Source organism: Salmo trutta, chromosome 12, assembly GCF_901001165.1.
Source record: "Salmo trutta chromosome 12, fSalTru1.1, whole genome shotgun sequence".
In the NCBI taxonomy this organism is placed as follows: domain Eukaryota; kingdom Metazoa; phylum Chordata; class Actinopteri; order Salmoniformes; family Salmonidae; genus Salmo; species Salmo trutta.
Genome location: NC_042968.1, coordinates 81,976,360 through 81,993,538, shown reverse-complemented (window position 1 = coordinate 81,993,538; position 17,179 = coordinate 81,976,360). Strand labels below are relative to the sequence as shown.

The window sequence follows — 17,179 nt, the reverse complement described above, 5'->3', positions numbered from 1 at the left end:
ATTTTAGGTCCCATTGATTGTTGAGATTAAGGATGGGTATGACGATCTAATCCTGGATCTGGGTTGTCACAAATTACCACAGCCACAAAATCGTAAAAATTCATGAAAACAAAATGTTCCTTTTTTTCTCTTCAGTTAAGGTCAGGGTTAGGCATAAGGTTAGCTGTTTGGTTAGGTTTAAATCAGATTTTAAGAAGATAAATTGTAGACATAATTATGATTTTGTTCTTGTGGTAACTAGTGACGACCCTAAATCTGTGATTGCGGATAATTTCTCCCCTGCGCCTGTCGTCAGATGACAATGGAATATGAGTTCCCGCTGTGTCTCGCGATCTGCTGAATTCATAAAATTCCTACGCGTCTATAAAATCGGCCATTTCGTGGTAGGCCATCCGCTGTTGCAGGGCAAGTGTTCTTCTGTCTGCTAGTCAATTTATAACATCGCACAATGAATGAGACCGCAGTTTCATTTGCCAAGGATTTCTTGGCTGGTGGCATCTCCGCTGCCATCTCCAAAACGGCGGTTGCTCCCATCGAGAGAGTCAAGCTTCTCCTTCAGGTAGCTATTGGTCCATGACTAGCTAAAGTTATGCCGCCTCTGCTGCATGGCAAGCATCAGCTAGCTAATTTAGCTGTTATCACTGGCTAGAGAAATGCACGCTGCTTATCACCCTTGCGGCAACTTATATTTCGCTAGCCATGTATTTTCAATGTCTTAAGACTGTTATATTGATTTGATATGTTTAATAAACGCAGGATGGTTATCTAGCATCTTCTGCTGGTTGCCATAATTCGAGGTCATGAGATGTTTCAAATGACCTACACGCTAGCCGGCTGGCTAACGCAGTCAGTCATTAGCACAGGTTGGCTAGCTCGGCCATACAATGCTAACGTTAACTAGCTAACAAAGCCAGGGCCAGTCTATGACATTGGGCAATTCCTCTTTCTGGATGGCACCTGATTTATAGCTAGCTACACAACTCATTTACATGTAACAATTTAGTTACGTTACTCGACTAACTAGCTTGATTTCGTAGTAAATCATACCAGTAAAATATACATTATCACGAATTGAACAATCGAGCAGTTGGGTAGGTACTGCAGCCACAGTGGTAGAAGTGAGGTTAAACTAGGTACCTGGCTGGCTTTGAAAGTCTGCATGGTAATTGACCGGCAAACAGTAACCAAGTGTTGGTCTGTCTTGTTCAATTAAATAGTTGATGCAAATCGTTAGCAACCAGAAAGACCGGATTTAAGCAGGTGGCAAGGTCGAGACGAGCAGCGCTCAGGGATGACTGCAGGGCAGAAAACGTCACTTTACCAGCATGCATTTAAAGGTTTATATATTTTATCATATAGGTGTAATTCAAGTGTTCTCCTATTCTTAACAGGTCCAACATGCCAGCAAGCAGATCAGCAAAGAAATGCAGTACAAGGGTATCATAGATTGTGTTACCCGCATTCCAAAGGAGCAGGGCTTCCTTGCCTTCTGGAGAGGTAACCTGGCTAATGTCATCAGATACTTCCCCACCCAGGCCCTCAACTTTGCTTTCAAAGACAAGTACAAGAGTGTCTTCCTTGACGGTGTAGACAAGCGAAAGCAGTTCTGGAGGTACTTCGCTGGCAACCTGGCCTCTGGTGGTGCTGCAGGAGCCACCTCCCTTTGCTTTGTCTACCCTCTTGATTTCGCCAGAACCCGTCTGGGAGCTGATGTTGGAAAGGCTGGTGCGAGGGAGTACAACGGTCTGGCAGATTGCTTGGCGAAGACGTTCAGGTCTGACGGTATGAGGGGTCTGTACCAGGGCTTCGCAGTGTCTGTCCAGGGCATCATCATCTACAGAGCTTCATACTTTGGAATTTATGACACAGCTAAAGGTATAGACTTTAACACTGATAACATCTTTTCACAGAAAGTTGTTGGTTTGTGCGATATGCATATGTAATATAATGTGTGGTATGTAACAGGTATGCTGCCAGACTCCAAGAACACTTCCATCTTAGTGAGCTGGGCAATCGCTCAGTCTGTAACTGCTGTGGCCGGCCTGACCTCCTATCCCTTCGACACTGTCCGTCGTCGTATGATGATGCAGTCTGGACGTAAAGGAGGTGAGTTTTCCTCGTCACCCAAACCGTCCAGTGTTGCCATGTTTAAATGGTTAGGGAGAAATTGTACATCTGGAAGACTAGTAGAAACATGCAATTCCAAATACAACTAAATTGGCATTATGTCCTAACTTGCATCAACTTTTTTTCTCCAGCTGATATCATGTACTCTGGTACCATTGACTGCTGGAAGAAGATCGCTCGTGATGAGGGTGGCAAGGCCTTCTTCAAGGGAGCCTGGTCCAATGTTCTCAGAGGCATGGGTGGTGCCTTTGTGCTGGTCTTGTACGATGAGCTAAAGAAAGTCCTTTAAATTATTGTTTTTTTAACATCACTGTTGAATTTACATTAAATGGCTAAATGTAACAACTTTCCACTCCTATGGATCCTGCATTCTGCCTTATTTATGTGAACCAGCTAGTGGTCTGCTACTAGTTGAGGGTGGCGGCTGTAAGTTGTGCATTTTATCTTTCAAACGTTCCATTCTCATTTACCAATGTCATTCCTGTATAAGAAACCTCAAATACTACTCCTGTCCTCCAGCGGGTATGTTTCTAACCACCACTTGAATAAATTCATTATAATGGACAAACCTACAATGGAATGATGTCAGTGGTGTTTTTGTTTTAATGCCTGGGTTTTAGATTGTGTGAAATGTGCACTGATTGGATAATCAAATGAATGATGTGGATTACACCACTTACAGCTATAGTTGTGTGCTTATCAACTACTTAGCCTTATCGCCTACTTAGCCTCTGACTTAAGGCTATGGTTATAGTCTACTACAATTTAAATGAAATGACTTTACCAGCGTTGTAGCATGTAATACACTGTTACAGGATGTTTTCAGCAGATGGAATGTGAAGATTTGTAAACTGAACCTTTTGCATGAATTTGCACTACCTGGTTTAACTGGTCTGTTGCCCTACGCATAGTCAGTCATATTTGGTTGAGTTACGGTGTAATGATCCAAGAAGTGAAATATAGTAGCTGACAAGTGTGGACAGGCTTAACATACTATTTAGTTTGTGCCAATGGTGTCCGGTGCCTTGTTGGCTAGTCTTGCTATAGGCATGTTATATGATCCCAGCACACTCCATTTTTGGCTTGTGACAGCACAGTTCTCATTTCTACAGTTGTAGTTTAACTCCTGTCCACAATTTGTTGTACTTTACTCCATTAGAACTGAAGGAGTCTGGTGGGAAATCTGATATAGTTGCCTTACATATGGTAGGCAAAGTGCCCTCTAGTGTAAAAACTCATTGTCCAGCTTCCCCCATTTAGACCTGGTTCTATGCTCACATTTTTACATGGGTGTAGACTAAAAGACATTGGGAAGATTGTGTGTAGATGGATCTGGACAGTAAGGTATTTAAATAATGTGCCTTCAAACAAATTGACAAGTGCCACCATTGACTTGTTAATCTGTTTGGGAAGGTTAAAATAAATAGCATACAAGGTGGAACCATGAAATCTGGTCACAATGCGGACAGAAATTTCATTTTAATACAGTGTGTAGACATATTTCTGACAATCTAAGCACAATCAGAATATGGACAATATCAGGACACACGTTAGCAAGTATAAATGAGGTTATAGTGACGTAAAATAATTAAAATGGATTTTAGTCCCCAATTGAATGAAGACAAAGCAAATGTATCACAAATGGCTGCATGATACTGCACCTCTAATCAGTAAAACGTTTCTATGGAAAGTACTTTTTTCTAATACAATATATATTAATTATGCAATCAAAATATTTTTCCTAATGAAAGCGGGTGATGCAAGCTGCTTCGGTAGAATCAAAATGGAATGGAACTATCTTGGGAGCATCTGTGACACCAGCATACATGGGGCAAGGAGCAGCAGAAATCCGTTACTGGCCATCCCTGGATTTCCACCTGTAGCCAGACCAATGCCCTCTGATCCTGAGACACAAGATACAGTAGAAAGAGGTCAGCACAGACCCCTGAAAGAGAAAGTGAAATGGATCATAATCTAATTTACTGTAGTACATTCACACCCACCTTTGATCAAAGTTCCTGACCTGATATTCAACCAGTAGACGGTGCGCTGTTGGGCTACAGTGGCCCTGAAAAAAAAAGTGCAATGCAGATTAATGAAAGCTTGCATGTCAATATGCTGTGTGAGAGAAACAGATTATTTTTTTTGCTGACTTTTGACTTAAATTGGCATATAATTTAATGGTAAATGTACCTTTATTCTTTGAATTCTTATAATACATGACACTAGTTAACATTGTCATATCATTTGTGTAATACGTGCGGAGCAAAACGGATCATCTAGTTTTATAGACTCACAAAGGGTTCAAGATTAGATTTAGGGCTCTATTCAATCTGGATCGCTGAAGCCTAAGGATTGCGCACTGGAAATGTAAAGATTATTCCCGATTGAGCAGACATATGCAGTCTTTACCGTAAATGCAGTCTCCGCTAACGCCTGAACATTGCTTTTAACATTTCCTCTGGAGGTAGTGGTCGAGATTTAGCAAATACGCAAGTTTACATTTGAGTAATGTGTGTAGCCAATGGTATTTTTACGAAAAGTGTAGTAAGGGTGATGAGGCTCTAAACTTAATGTAACGCTGAACTTCAGCTATACAGGTTGAATAGAGCCCTTGGTGTTATGTTCTTACATGAAGTAGATAGTGTTGGTGTTGTTGGGTGGTATCCAGGTAAACACAGTAGTGTTGTCTTTCAAGTTCGTATTGGCATGGGTGATGGCACCTTCTTTATTTCCTGAGCACTTGGAGACACAATCATTTTTGTCAATCTCTTTCTAGAATGTTTAGTTTACTTGTGGAATTTTCACCCCAATTAGGTTATACATGGGAAGCTATTAACTTACCTGCAGGAATTTGGTATCTGGAGGAGGAAGTTGCCAACTCCCTAAAGCATTAGTGCTAGTGCTGGCTGCCGATCGGGCCTCCAGAAGCACGCCTCTATAGTTTGTTCCAGTTATGGTCACTTATGGGGAAATACACCAACAAACAGTACAGAGTGATACAAATGTGCTATTGCGTTCCCCTTCATCTGCAGAAATGTGGTATCTTGAATCAATGTTAAGGCATGATAACAGAAAATGTAAGAAGCCTCAGACACACTGTCTTACTTAAAAGTGCCTAGTTGTGACCATTGTCACTGGCCTGCCTTATCCCTTCCACTATGAATTAAGAACTGTAATTTTTAAGACCACACATTTTTCTAATTTGTGAACTATTTGTTAGGGTTATTTTATAACGTCAGCAGACAAGTGTTACTGGTCCGATCAAATTAGAAATCACATCTAGTTCCTTGGGCATGTCCAAAGCTGTAAGGTGTAGGTAGGATGTCCAACATCTTACCTGTAATGGGCTGGCCAGTCTGAAGGGTCCTGGTGCTGGTGAGGATGGTGTAGGGTGCTGGGGTGGGCTGTGGCAGCACCCCAGTGTGGCGAGGAACCATGTCATCACAGGCGGAAGTGGGTGCACCGTTGGGAAAGCCAAAGCAGGGAGAGATCCCTTGTAGAAGGACCAGACCAAACATCAACAGCTCCATCAGGTCAAGTCAAAGTAATCCAGCACAGCAGCACTACATACAGAGGGCAGGTGGGGGAAGAGTGAAATGGGAGCCTTGAATCAAGAGATGGTCTTTTGAAGCAAATTACTGCTGAGTCACTCATGCACATGACTGTGCACTAACAGGGGTGAACCCTTGACATGCGCAAGAGCAACAGTCCCCATATTCTATCCCCCCCAAAAAAGGTTTATTTTCTTCTCTTTTCATGGCAAGACAAAGCAACTCTTTCTTCTCCACACACTGCTGTGAAAAATGAAAATTTCTCACCAGACTCGTGCACCAACAGGGGTGTCAGGTGAACCCTTGACCACATGCAAGAGCAACAGTTGCCCATTCTATTTCCCCAAAAACATGTTTCTCTTTTCATGGTAAAACAAAGCAACTTTTTCTTCTCCACATACAGCCATGAAAAATAACAATTATGCTCACCAGACTCTTGGCTTGATGTCAAATTCTCTGAACTGCAATAGAAAGTTATTGTGCAATGTGACCAAGTAAACTATGTTAAATCTCCTAGTCATGTCATCAACAGCAAGCTTTTACACCATGAGTGATAATCTATGGATTACTGACCATTGCTCTGGATGAGTCAAAAAAATATTTTGCTACTAGTGGAATATCTCTCAAGAATCAACCTTTTCCAGCAAATGCACTCCATGTAGCAAAATGTTATAAACATAATGGTAAAAGAAAACAGCACCTCATACAGAATAGTCCTGAAAGGGCCAGACAGAGAGATTTATTAGGTTTCATTTGTCTTTTATTAAGCACTTTAAACCAACAAAACAATTTCATAAAAATATGTTTTCCTATGAAAGTTTACTTTAATATCCTCCGTTTGAACACCTGTTTTTTGTTGATATCTCAGTTTCACAATATTTCATGACATCATAGCCTCATTTCAAGGTTTTATTTATAAAAAAGCAAAAAACAAAACAATCAGGAGTGAACAACTCCCCAAGAACCATCAGATCAACTGGCTTTCCTTACAGTGGCAGGTATGGTAATTAGTCAGAATTGCCCAGAAAGCGCACAGCTTGGTTCCCCTCATCGGATTCAACCACTAAAATAGACATAATCAGTAGACACAGAACCCTCTAGTCAAATTCAACCGGACGGCTTGATTCAATCTGTAGCATGATTGACATTTAAAAGGCAACGTGTCTGCGTTCACAGAGACGGCATATACGATAAATGCTGTATGTCAGCTCAATTGGAAATTAACTTGACATTTCAAATCGCACTATAGCGCTGAACTTCAGCGATACGGATTGAATCAAACCCCTAACCAAATGAGTTCTTATCAACAGTCTCAGACATTTCAGCGATGACAACCAGTAGGACCATCAGTTTTTTTTGCGTTTGTGTTTCTTCTTTTGCTGCGAGCGTCTTTTCTTCTGAGGGCCTTGGTCTGACTCCAGGTTAATACTGGTACCTGTGACTGCCTGTCTGTTGTTCTTTATTAAGTCCTCCCGAGCAATTGGCTCAATGATGGCACCTAACTGGGTGACGACCTTTGGCGCTGTGATCTTCTGCACTGCGTTTTGGGTGTTCCAGGTGCGGCCAACAGGAGAACGGATGGTGCGCTCGAACTGTGTGGGGTTCTCAAATGGGAACGGTAACTGACACACCTGCAAGAGATGAAGAAAAAGTTAATACAGAACTCATTGTCATACTTTTTTTGGGGGGGGGGGGGGGGAGAACATCCTCATCTGACGTCGTCATATCTTTGTAGTAAATAGTACGCGAGCTAGGTCACCTGGTGTGCAGCAATGGAGGAATCCCGCTTCTCTGCGATTATGATGTTAGGGAGCTTTTGGTCTTGTCTTGGTGGAGGTGGAGCAACTTTTACCCGGAATCTTAAGTCGACGAAAACGCAAACCACGTTAGGGGGACAAACTCAAAAATACCTTCACTAAGCCTGCATGATACTACTTGGAGCAGTTTGTCAAAAGACCACAATTCAATACCTTTGCCATCTACTTACCTCTTGCGTTTGCTACGAGAAGGTTGGAGACCGAGGCCCCCCCACTCTCCCCATCCAGGCAATGTCAGGTCAATAACCTTTGGCCTTCCTGCCTCCTCCTGTTTCCTTTTGTCCTTCAGGAAGTCGGAGACAACATCATCCCCTGCAAATGCCTCTTTAATGATGACCCTCTGTTCCTCCTTGTCCTGAGACAGCAATACATGACAGAAAAGGCAGAGTTTAATTTCCCAGGTAACAGCATAGGATACATAAAGATCTTTTTGCAGGAAGGTGAGCTGATTGGTGCATTGAAGTCTCCTGCAGATCGGAGGGCGCTCGTTTCAGATGCGCCTTGAAAAATACATGTATTGGTCTTTGAACTGTGTCCCTTACCTCAACATCCTCGACAGTTGTTGGAGCCAATGTCATTTCGATGACCTTTGCTTCCTTGGTCAGAACCTCATTGGGATCAATCATTTTCTTTCTCTTTCTCTTTTTGTCTGCCTGTTGAGTTGCAGACTGAGTGTCTGTTTCGTCTGTGCCCGGAGTCTGGGTGGTCAGAAGTGCTGTGTCACTGGCAGAGATGTCCTGACTGAGCAGCTCCACATCCTCCAGGGTCCTAACCCGCACCAGGCCCTCCTCCAGCAGGGCAGGGCTCTCCCCCTGGCCTACACCTGGGCCTGCCTTGGGCTGGTCAGCTGGAGGCTCCATGTGGTTCTTCACTAGCCCATGGAACAGGCTGGTGAACTTTGAGAGCCCAGCCTCATCAGAGATCTCTACAGCCTCTTCGTCATCTGAAATCTCTACAGCCTCTTCGTCATCGTCAGAGAACTCTAAAATCTCAGCTTTCTTCCCATCTGGAGTTTGAATGGAAAAGGAGTTGTACTTTGTGAGAGACAACACAAACACAAAACTGGGAACTTGTCCCACTGACATTTCACTCCTGATCATGATAGAGTGAAACTAATCTGCAAAGACCTGATGCTACATTGTGACACACTATATCAATCACTTGACCTTACCGTCATGCTCCTCCATAGACATAGGTGCAACCTCAACATCTTCAGTTTGACGCAATTTCCGCCTCTCCTCAAACCCTCTTAAAAGTGATTCTTCTTCAGTTTCCTCCATCTGCTCCTCATCCTCCTCTTGGTCGTCCCGTCCTTCCCCTGGTTTTCCCACTTCTCTGGGCCAAACAGGAGGATCTAAACGGTTGCTTTCCTCCTGCACCATAGACTCTGTAGAAAGCTTGCCTCTCATCCATGGATTCACCTGGTCTAGTATGGGCTCTACGTCATTCACAAAGTCTGGCAAGGTCTCTGCTGACTCCTCTTCATCCTCCTCGTCTTCGTCAGCAGGGATTACCAACTTCTGGGTCAGATCTTTGTTCACTTCCAGCTGTTTCTGCATGGCTTTGCGAGCCTGGGGACCAAGAGAAAGCAAATGAGTCTCCAATTTATTTCAGTCTCATGACACATGCCTATGGCGATATATTTTTAACATTTTGATAGAAATGAAAGTAGTGAGTCAAACAAAAGTGTTGTGCAAATATAGAATGCAACTTTTAAATAAAAATGTCTGTAAATTTGCCCGTATATACACACTGAACAAAAATATAAATGCATCATGCAACAATTTAAGATTTTTACTGAGTTACAGTTCATAAAAAGGAAAATAATCTGTCAATTGATATAAATTCATTAGGCCCTAATTTATGGATTTTTGGTCACAGATACACTATACTTCTTTTTAAAGGTATCTGGTGTGACCACCATTTGCCTCACGCAGCATGACATCTCTTTTGCATAGAGTTGATGAGGCTGTTGATTGTGGCCTGTGGAATGTTGTCTCACTCTTCAATGGCAGTGCGAAGTTGCTGGATATTGGCGGGAAATGGACCACGCTGTCGTACACGTTGATCCAGAGCATCCCAAACATGCTCAATTGGTGACATGTCTGGTGAGTATGCAGGCCATGGAAGAACTGGGACATTTTCAGTTCCCAGGAATTGTGTACAGATCCCTGCGATATGGGGCCGTGCATTATGCTGAAACATGAGGTGATGGCGGTGGATGAAAGGCACAACAATGGGCCTCAGGATCAGGATTGCTGTACATTCAAATTGCCATCGATAAAATGCAATTGTTGCCTCCCGATTGGCGCCGTAGTCTAAGGCACTGCATCTCAGTGAAGCTGTGCCACTAGAGATTCTGCATCACAGTGAAGCTGTGCCACTAGAGATTCTGGGTTCGAGTTCAGGCTGTGTCGCAGCTGGCCGCGACCGGAAGACCCATGGGGCGGCGCACAATTGGCCCAGTGTTGTTCCGGGTTAGGCCGGCAGGGATGTCCTCGTGCACTAGCGACTCCTGTGGCGGGCCGGGCGCAGTGCATGCTGACATGGTCGCCAGGTGTACGGTGTTTCCTCCGACACATTGGTGCAGCTGGCTTCCAGGTTAAGTGGGCATTGTGTCAAGAAGCAGTGCGGTTTGGTTGGGTTGTGTTTTGGAGGATGCACGGCTCTCGACCTTCGGCTCTCCCGAGTCCATACGGGAGTTGCAGCGATGAAACATGACTAACTACCAATTGGATACCACGAAATTGGGGAGAAAAAGGGGTAAAAATAAAATAAAATGCAATTGTGTTCGTTGTCCGTAGCTTATGCGTGCCCATACCCCACCGCCACCATGGGGCACTCTGTTCACAACATTGAAATCAGTAAACCGCTCGCCGACAACGCCATACACATGCTCTGCGGTTTAGGCCGGTTGGACATACTGCTAAATTCTATAAAACGTTGCCTCACACATCTTATGGTAGAGAAATTAACATTAAATTCTCTGGCAACAGCTCTGGTGGACATTCCTGTCAACATGCCAATTGCATGCTCCCTCAAAACTTGAAACATCTGTGGTATTGTGTTTAGAGTGGCCTTTTATTGTCCCCAGCATAAGGTGCACCTGTGTAATGATCATGATGTTTAAATCAGCATCTTGATAGTCCTTCCACCTGACAGGTGTGACATATCTTGACAAAGGAGAAATGCTCACTAACAGGAATGTAAACTAATTTGTGCACATTTGAAAGAATTCAGCCTTTTGTGCATATGGAACATTTCTGGGATCTTATTTCAGCTCATGAAACATGGGACCAACACTATACATGTTGTGTTTATATTTTTGTTCATTGTAGTTTCACAGTATATCATGATCCAAAAGCCAAGGAGTCATCATTAAGGAAAACAGATTAGCAAATAAAATTCAAGAAAGCTTTTTTCTGGTTAATACAGTACATTTTACAAACATATTTCTTACTTTACAAACACAAGTGGTCGAATATGTTTTTGTAAATGTGACTCCACAGATTACTTGTGTGACCGGCATTTTACATATTTGAAACTGGCATTACATTTTGACTGCCATTCCATATTTGTGAGTTTGTGCAGATTAAAAGCACAGCATCTATATTAGGGCTTCCTCAGGTGGGAGCCTTCTGGCAAAAGCAGTGCCCACAGAGCTGGAGTGGGCCCCATATTGGACAGGTCAGAGGTCAGCCCTCACACACACTTTTTAATGAAAAAAAAAAAAACCTACAGAATTTTAAACTAGAAATGAAATTGCCATGAACTTTGGTGACTGATTACATTATGTAAGATTGATAGAGTAGTATAAACAATTTACCGTTTGATCAGTCAGCATGTTTACATGCACACCATCTTTGCATTTTCTCATTGTCATTTGCAGATTATATTGATTTTAGTCTTGAAAAAAACGTTGGTATCTTTGTGACTCACTACTTATATTTTAAACATTTTGATACATTTCTATCTCCATATGATACCGCTCTTTTCTGAAAACACCAGTTCTCTCAAACTGCCCGCCAATACATTTAAAATATTTTTGCTAATAAAATATTGCGACTGGTAGCGTAATATCCTTAAAACAAACATCTAAAAACGGTTTAAAAGCACATTACCCCATCATCATATTTTGCCATGATGGCCTTGGACTTGGCCCATTTGCCACTGTTCTGGTGCTTCAGAGACATTCGCTCCTGTGGGAATAGAGATGAAACAGAAAAAATAAGCAGGTTTAATGCTAATAATCACAGTTTATTCTTAGGTTCTTTCAAGTTGTTTCCATCACTCTTCTTTCATGTAAAGGTCTCACAAAGCCTACTACCTTCATTCTTGACAGTTCCATCTTCTTCAGTTCCTCCAAGGCAGCAGCAGGGTCTGTCTTGATCATTTCATCAAACTGTTTTAGATACTCCTTACGCATCACTTTCTTCTGTACCCGGTGGTATCTGGGGAAGAAATGGGAATGTTATTCATCCTGTAGTGCCTCTGATGTTCCCTTGCAGTGATGTTACACCATTCACATGCCACCTTCCTTCCACCAGCTCAGTTAATCAACCTCCTCCTGGATCAGCTCATTTCCTTTTACTTCGCATTGCTCATCCTCCAGCAGAATTTACAGCTACAGAAGTTTGGAATTTCTTCTCACCGCACAATTTAGGAAAATCACCATTGTAGTGCAAAATAAATAAAGCGTCAAACCCTCGTTAATATAGGGAACTACATGGTAATGATATCAAACCCTCATTAATATAGGGAACTACATGGTAAGGATATCAAACCCTCATTAATATAGGGAACTACATGGTAAGGATATCAAACCCTCGTTAATATAGGGAACTACATGGTAATGATATCAAACCCTCATTAATATAGGGAACTACATGGTAAGGATATCAAACCCTCATTAATATAGGGAACTACATGGTAAGGATATCAAACCCTCATTAATATAGGGAACTACATGGTAAGGATATCAAACCCTCATTAATATAGGGAACTACATGGTAAGGATATCAAACCCTCATTAATATAGGGAACTACATGGTAAGGATATCAAACCCTCATTAATATAGGGAACTACATGGTAATGATATCAAACCCTCATTAATATAGGGAACTACATGGTAAGGATATCAAACCCTCATTAATATAGGGAACTACATGGTAAGGATATCAAACCCTCATTAATATAGGGAACTACATGGTAAGGATATCAAACCCTCATTAATATAGGGAACTACATGGTAAGGATATCAAACCCTCATTAATATAGGGAACTACATGGTAAGGATATCAAACCCTCATTAATATAGGGAACTACATGGTAAGGATATCAAACCCTCATTAATATAGGGAACTACATGGTAAGGATATCAAACCCTCATTAATATAGGGAACTACATGGTAAGGATATCAAACCCTCACTTTTTGCTTTTTATTTTTCTTTCCCTTTTGGCTTTTGCTTCATAATAAGACTGTAGTACTCTGGCTTTTTGGAGTTCTGCACGACGGATCTTGGCCTGCAAAAAAATGTAATGATGTATTATATATTGGTTGTAGATATGTGACAACCAAGAACCATTTAGAAAAACTCCCCAATTTGTACACTGTTGTTTTTCAGTACATTGTCCGTTTTGTCCACATACAGAATGAGGTCAATATCAGTAGTGCATGCAGGCCTTTGTCCTTGCCCAGCACCAACACACCATATTCAGCTTATTTTACGCATCTGACCACATACTGGATGTCATGCTTGAGGCGGGGACTCACCTCCTCCAGACTCATGGCCCTGAGAGAAGCCTCGTCAGTGGGCGTCAAGACAGGGTCATTGAGAGGCTGCTTGTTCATGCGTAGGAGGCTGAATATCTCCTGTTCTAGGGGGGTTTGGGCCTTGAACATAAAATATGAATCTGAAATTAGTTTATAATCATGTTACACAAACAGAAAAATCGAAAGGATCTTTTACACCCACCTTCCATCCAGCCACCACCTGCTCTATGCGTTTGGGGCCAGAGGGCTCCTGGTTCAGTGGGAAGACCAGCTGCTCTGCCTTCTGGTTCTGTAGGACCACACTCTGCCAGCGAGACACCTCTTTCGACGTTTTCTCAAAAGCCACTTCTCTTTGGATCTGTACAAGAATATTTGTTCAACCCTCTGAGTTGTGAACAGTGGCCTGCATTCAAGACTAGACATCCTGCCTCTGTCGGTGGTCTTACCTTTTCTGTCTCCTTCCTGGTCAGGGGCGTCTCCATGGTGCTCTGGTTGTGTTGAAGGTTCTTCAGCTGCTTCTTCGTCTTCATTAAGGCACTGGGGGTCTTATCCAAGGTTCCAATGAGGTCAGACAAATTAATTTTGTCTCCTTCACCTGTCAGTCATAACACGCAGACAGACATACAGTTCAGACTCAGCTTATTGTTCAAACACATTTTGGATTTCCATCACGGTTCCTGGATCCTGTCATTACAGACATTTAACTTTCACAAACTGGCAAAAAAATCTTGATAAATGCACAAGCCATTTTCAAATAAGTAAATCAGGTACATTTAGCATCATTTACCTTCGGCATTGACTGTGAATTCTGACACCTGAATGCTTGCTTCAGACCGTTCAGTAAGCTTCTTCCTGATCATAAGAACAATGCACATCAGACAAAAACCGGATCAAACATGACTACAAAAGCAATACAAGTAAAAATGTAACATTACATACTGGTGAATAATATAATGAATTGGTGGGCCAAGTTCTCCAGTCCTCATTTCTCCCATATAACTCCAGAAGCCCAACTCATCTGGGAAGGTACTATAGGAGCACAATTTTCTGACATCTCTCACCTCTTCTTCCCCCCAAGCGAGCTGATGGCCTCCAGCAGCTTGCAGTGTTTCCTCTCATCATCGCTGCCTCCCTGTATCAGACAAAACACACAGCAGGGCTCTACAGTCGTCCATTTTACTCGCATATGCACGTAAATATTTTGCAGTGCGACCCGGAATTTTCCTTTAGGAGCACCAGTGAGTCTAAGAAAATGAAGGATTCTAGCGTTATTACCTGGATACATTTTTTCCTGTGCTCCTAAATGTATTTCTGTATGCATACATTTTCAACTTAGGCGCACACATGCTCCTTGTAAAAAAGGTCAGTGTAGAGCACTACACTGTACCCAAAATGAACCGACCAATCCAGAATTCATGTGCTTTGAAAAGTCAGCTCATACTGATTCTCAATATAGTGACCTCCTCTTGCATGTTCCTCCTGCATGTTTCAAAAATTCCAAATAGACAGATAAGCTACCGGCTTATCATTGCTCAAGATAATTACTGCAGGTGTGTGTGTGTGTATCCTACCTCATCCTCACTAGCACTAATGATGTCATCTGCCAGTGCACGTTGAAGCTCCTCGTCATCCTCGTCATCCATCCCCTGGACCACCGTCTCACGGGAACTGGAGTGGGGGACAAGAGCTACCTGTTACTTTGCACTTAGTGATCTTTTTATTCCATCAATATTTGACTAATCTACCAAAGACCATCATCATTAGCCCTAGAGTTCTGTGCAATGTGTAGTTAGCTAGTGCACACACACGGACACCCCTTCAAATTACTGGATCTGGCTATTTCAGCCACACCTGTTGCTGACAGGTGTATAATAATCAAGAGCCATGCAATCTCCATAGACAAACATTGGAAGTAGAATGGCCTTACTGAAGAGCTCAGTGACTTTCAACGTGCCACCGTCATATGATGGAACAACTCAGTTCGTCAAATTTCTGCTCTGCTAGAGCTGCCCGGGTCAACTGTAAGTGCTGTTATTGTGAAGTGGAAATGTCTAGGAGTAACAGCAGCTCAGGTGCGAAGCGGTAGGTCACACAAGCTCACAGAACAGGACCGCCGAGTGCAGAAGTGTCACAAGCTCACAGAACAGGTCCGCCGAGTGCAGAAGTGTCACAAGCTCACAGAACAGGACCGCCGAGTGCAGAAGTGTCACAAGCTCACAAAACGGGACCGCCGAGTGCAGAAGTGTCACAAGCTCACAGAACGGGACCGCCGAGTGCAGAAGTGTCACAAGCTCACAGAACGGGACCGCCGAGTGCAGAAGTGTCACAAGCTCACAGAACGGGACCGCCGAGTGCAGAAGTGTGTAAAAATGGTAGGTCCTCGGTTGCAACACTCACTATCAATTTCCAAACTGCCTCTGGAAGCAACATCTGCACAATAACTGTTCATCCGGGGCTGCATGAAATGGGTTTCCATGGCCAAGCGATCACCATGCGCAATCCCAAGCGTCGGCTGGAGTGGTGTAAAGCTCGCTGCCATTGGACTCTAAAGCAGTGGAAATAAGTTCCCTGGAGTGATAATCATGCTTCACCATCTGACAGTCTGACGGACGTATCTGGGTTTGGTGGATGCCAGGAAAAGAGTGGAGGCTGTTAGAGCAGCAAAGGGGGGGACCCTTTGTTTACATATCTTGCATTACTCATTTCATATGTATATACTGTATTCTAAACTATTCTACTGTATCTTAGTCCGTTCTGCTCTGACATCGTTCGTCCATAGACAGTCAATTCATTCCTACTTAGATTTTTGGATATGTTGTGCAATTTGTTAGATATTACTGCACTGTCGGAGCTAGAAGCACAAGCATTTCGCTACACCCGCTATAACATCTGCTAATCACGTGTATGTGACCAATACAATTTGATTTTAACTCCATAGTAATGCCCATGATTTTGGAATGAGATGTTCGAAGAGCAGGTGTCCACATACTTTTGGTCATGCAGTGTAAGAAATATTTGCGACTAATTACTTGAAATGAAAGGTCGAGAGCCACTGATGGTGCCAAATACACCAAATCACGTTAGTTAGCTAAAATTAGCGATTTGGCTAATATTGTTTGCGGTCATGGTATGCTGTAGCGTTAAGGTTTTCCTTCACTGGAACTAAGGGGCATAGCCCCAACCATGAAAACAGCCCAGACCATTATTCTTCCTCCACCAAACTTGACAGTTGGTACTATGCATTCATTCGGGCAGGTAGCGTTTTCATTTGGTGAGCCAGTTAGCTAGCTAAAACGCAAACGTTAGCTACTTAACGTAATTTGGTGTATTTGGCACCATCAGTGGCTCTCGACCTTTCATTTCAAGTAATTAGTCGCACTGTAAAGAATATCAGTAGAGGCCGGAATTATTGAAAATGTGAGTTCAGTGCACAAACCTTGTCATCTTCATCGTTTCTCCACTCTTTCGTGCAGCTTTTGACTTGGCCATTTTGACTAGAAACTAGCTAGAAACACACGTGCAATGTAAATGCCGTATGGGGAGTCAAGTCTGTCGTACGCTGTCGTAAAAGCGACTGCTCCACAGCTGGCATGTTCGAGGACATCAATGCTGCGTACTACGCAGTTGGCACTCGTGGCCCAGATCTGCTGAAATTGACAAGTGTGGGTAACTGTATATTTGGAGCACAGGTAGAACAATGAGGTTAGTTATAAAAAAATATTTGCTTGGAGTGTCTGAAAGTTGGCGTTGCAAAAGAAGTTGGTGGATCAACAGCGATGGGTGTAACACAAAAACAACAAAAAAACATCAGTGGCTGGATCAACAGTGATGAGTAGCTTAATGTTTACATATCAGGCTTAGAGATCTAACGTAGCAGGTTAGGATAATTAAGGTGGTAGGTTAAGG

General features: G+C 42.8%; 3 protein-coding genes across 3 annotated transcripts; 1 reads left to right on the top strand and 2 right to left on the bottom strand.

Annotated features, from left to right (window-relative positions):
* Nucleotides 1-356: 356 nt before the first annotated feature.
* si:dkey-251i10.1 (ADP/ATP translocase 2) lies at nt 357-2,702 on the top strand. The gene is made up of 4 exons (XM_029769962.1): nt 357-559; nt 1,392-1,875; nt 1,966-2,106; nt 2,259-2,702. Exons 1-4 carry the CDS (start codon nt 449-451, stop codon nt 2,414-2,416), a joined length of 894 nt encoding a protein of 297 aa, XP_029625822.1. The 5' UTR covers nt 357-448; the 3' UTR covers nt 2,417-2,702.
* An 874-nt stretch (nt 2,703-3,576) lies between these two features.
* Nucleotides 3,577-5,739, bottom strand: si:dkey-251i10.2 (Reeler domain-containing protein). The gene is made up of 5 exons (XM_029769963.1): nt 5,468-5,739; nt 4,972-5,090; nt 4,760-4,869; nt 4,131-4,195; nt 3,577-4,031 (listed from the first exon to the last, which is right to left on the bottom strand). The coding sequence occupies exons 1-5, from the start codon at nt 5,658-5,660 to the stop codon at nt 3,922-3,924; spliced, it is 597 nt and encodes a 198-aa protein (XP_029625823.1). The 5' UTR covers nt 5,661-5,739; the 3' UTR covers nt 3,577-3,921.
* Nucleotides 5,740-6,423: 684 nt separating this feature from the next.
* si:dkey-251i10.3 (Utp14 domain-containing protein) lies at nt 6,424-16,844 on the bottom strand. The gene is made up of 15 exons (XM_029769961.1): nt 16,710-16,844; nt 14,845-14,941; nt 14,335-14,405; nt 14,061-14,125; nt 13,720-13,868; nt 13,476-13,631; nt 13,274-13,393; nt 12,929-13,023; nt 11,826-11,949; nt 11,620-11,697; nt 8,670-9,069; nt 8,041-8,504; nt 7,669-7,853; nt 7,441-7,540; nt 6,424-7,312 (listed from the first exon to the last, which is right to left on the bottom strand). Exons 1-15 carry the CDS (start codon nt 16,760-16,762, stop codon nt 7,028-7,030), a joined length of 2,442 nt encoding a protein of 813 aa, XP_029625821.1. The 5' UTR covers nt 16,763-16,844; the 3' UTR covers nt 6,424-7,027.
* Between the last annotated feature and the right edge of the window lie 335 nt (nt 16,845-17,179).

What these genes read in the sequence shown, in the direction of transcription:
- si:dkey-251i10.2 (XM_029769963.1), bottom strand. Translation starts at nt 5,660, where the DNA reads ATGGAGCTGTTGATGTTTGGTCTGGTCCTTCTACAAGGGATCTCTCCC. An exon ending in GACTGGCCAGCCCATTACAG is followed by an intron (nt 5,091 to 5,467) that starts GTAAGATGTTGG and finishes TTTCCCCATAAG; the next exon opens with TGACCATAACTGGAACAAAC. An exon ending in CAGATACCAAATTCCTGCAG is followed by an intron (nt 4,870 to 4,971) that starts GTAAGTTAATAG and finishes TGTGTCTCCAAG; the next exon opens with TGCTCAGGAAATAAAGAAGG.
- si:dkey-251i10.3 (XM_029769961.1), bottom strand. Translation starts at nt 16,762, where the DNA reads ATGGCCAAGTCAAAAGCTGCACGAAAGAGTGGAGAAACGATGAAGATG. An exon ending in CCAGGAAGGAGACAGAAAAG is followed by an intron (nt 13,632 to 13,719) that starts GTAAGACCACCG and finishes ATTCTTGTACAG; the next exon opens with ATCCAAAGAGAAGTGGCTTT. An exon ending in GTCTATGGAGGAGCATGACG is followed by an intron (nt 8,505 to 8,669) that starts GTAAGGTCAAGT and finishes TTCAAACTCCAG; the next exon opens with ATGGGAAGAAAGCTGAGATT.
- si:dkey-251i10.1 (XM_029769962.1), top strand. Translation starts at nt 449, where the DNA reads ATGAATGAGACCGCAGTTTCATTTGCCAAGGATTTCTTGGCTGGTGGC. An exon ending in GAGTCAAGCTTCTCCTTCAG is followed by an intron (nt 560 to 1,391) that starts GTAGCTATTGGT and finishes TATTCTTAACAG; the next exon opens with GTCCAACATGCCAGCAAGCA. An exon ending in GCAGTCTGGACGTAAAGGAG is followed by an intron (nt 2,107 to 2,258) that starts GTGAGTTTTCCT and finishes TTTTTTCTCCAG; the next exon opens with CTGATATCATGTACTCTGGT.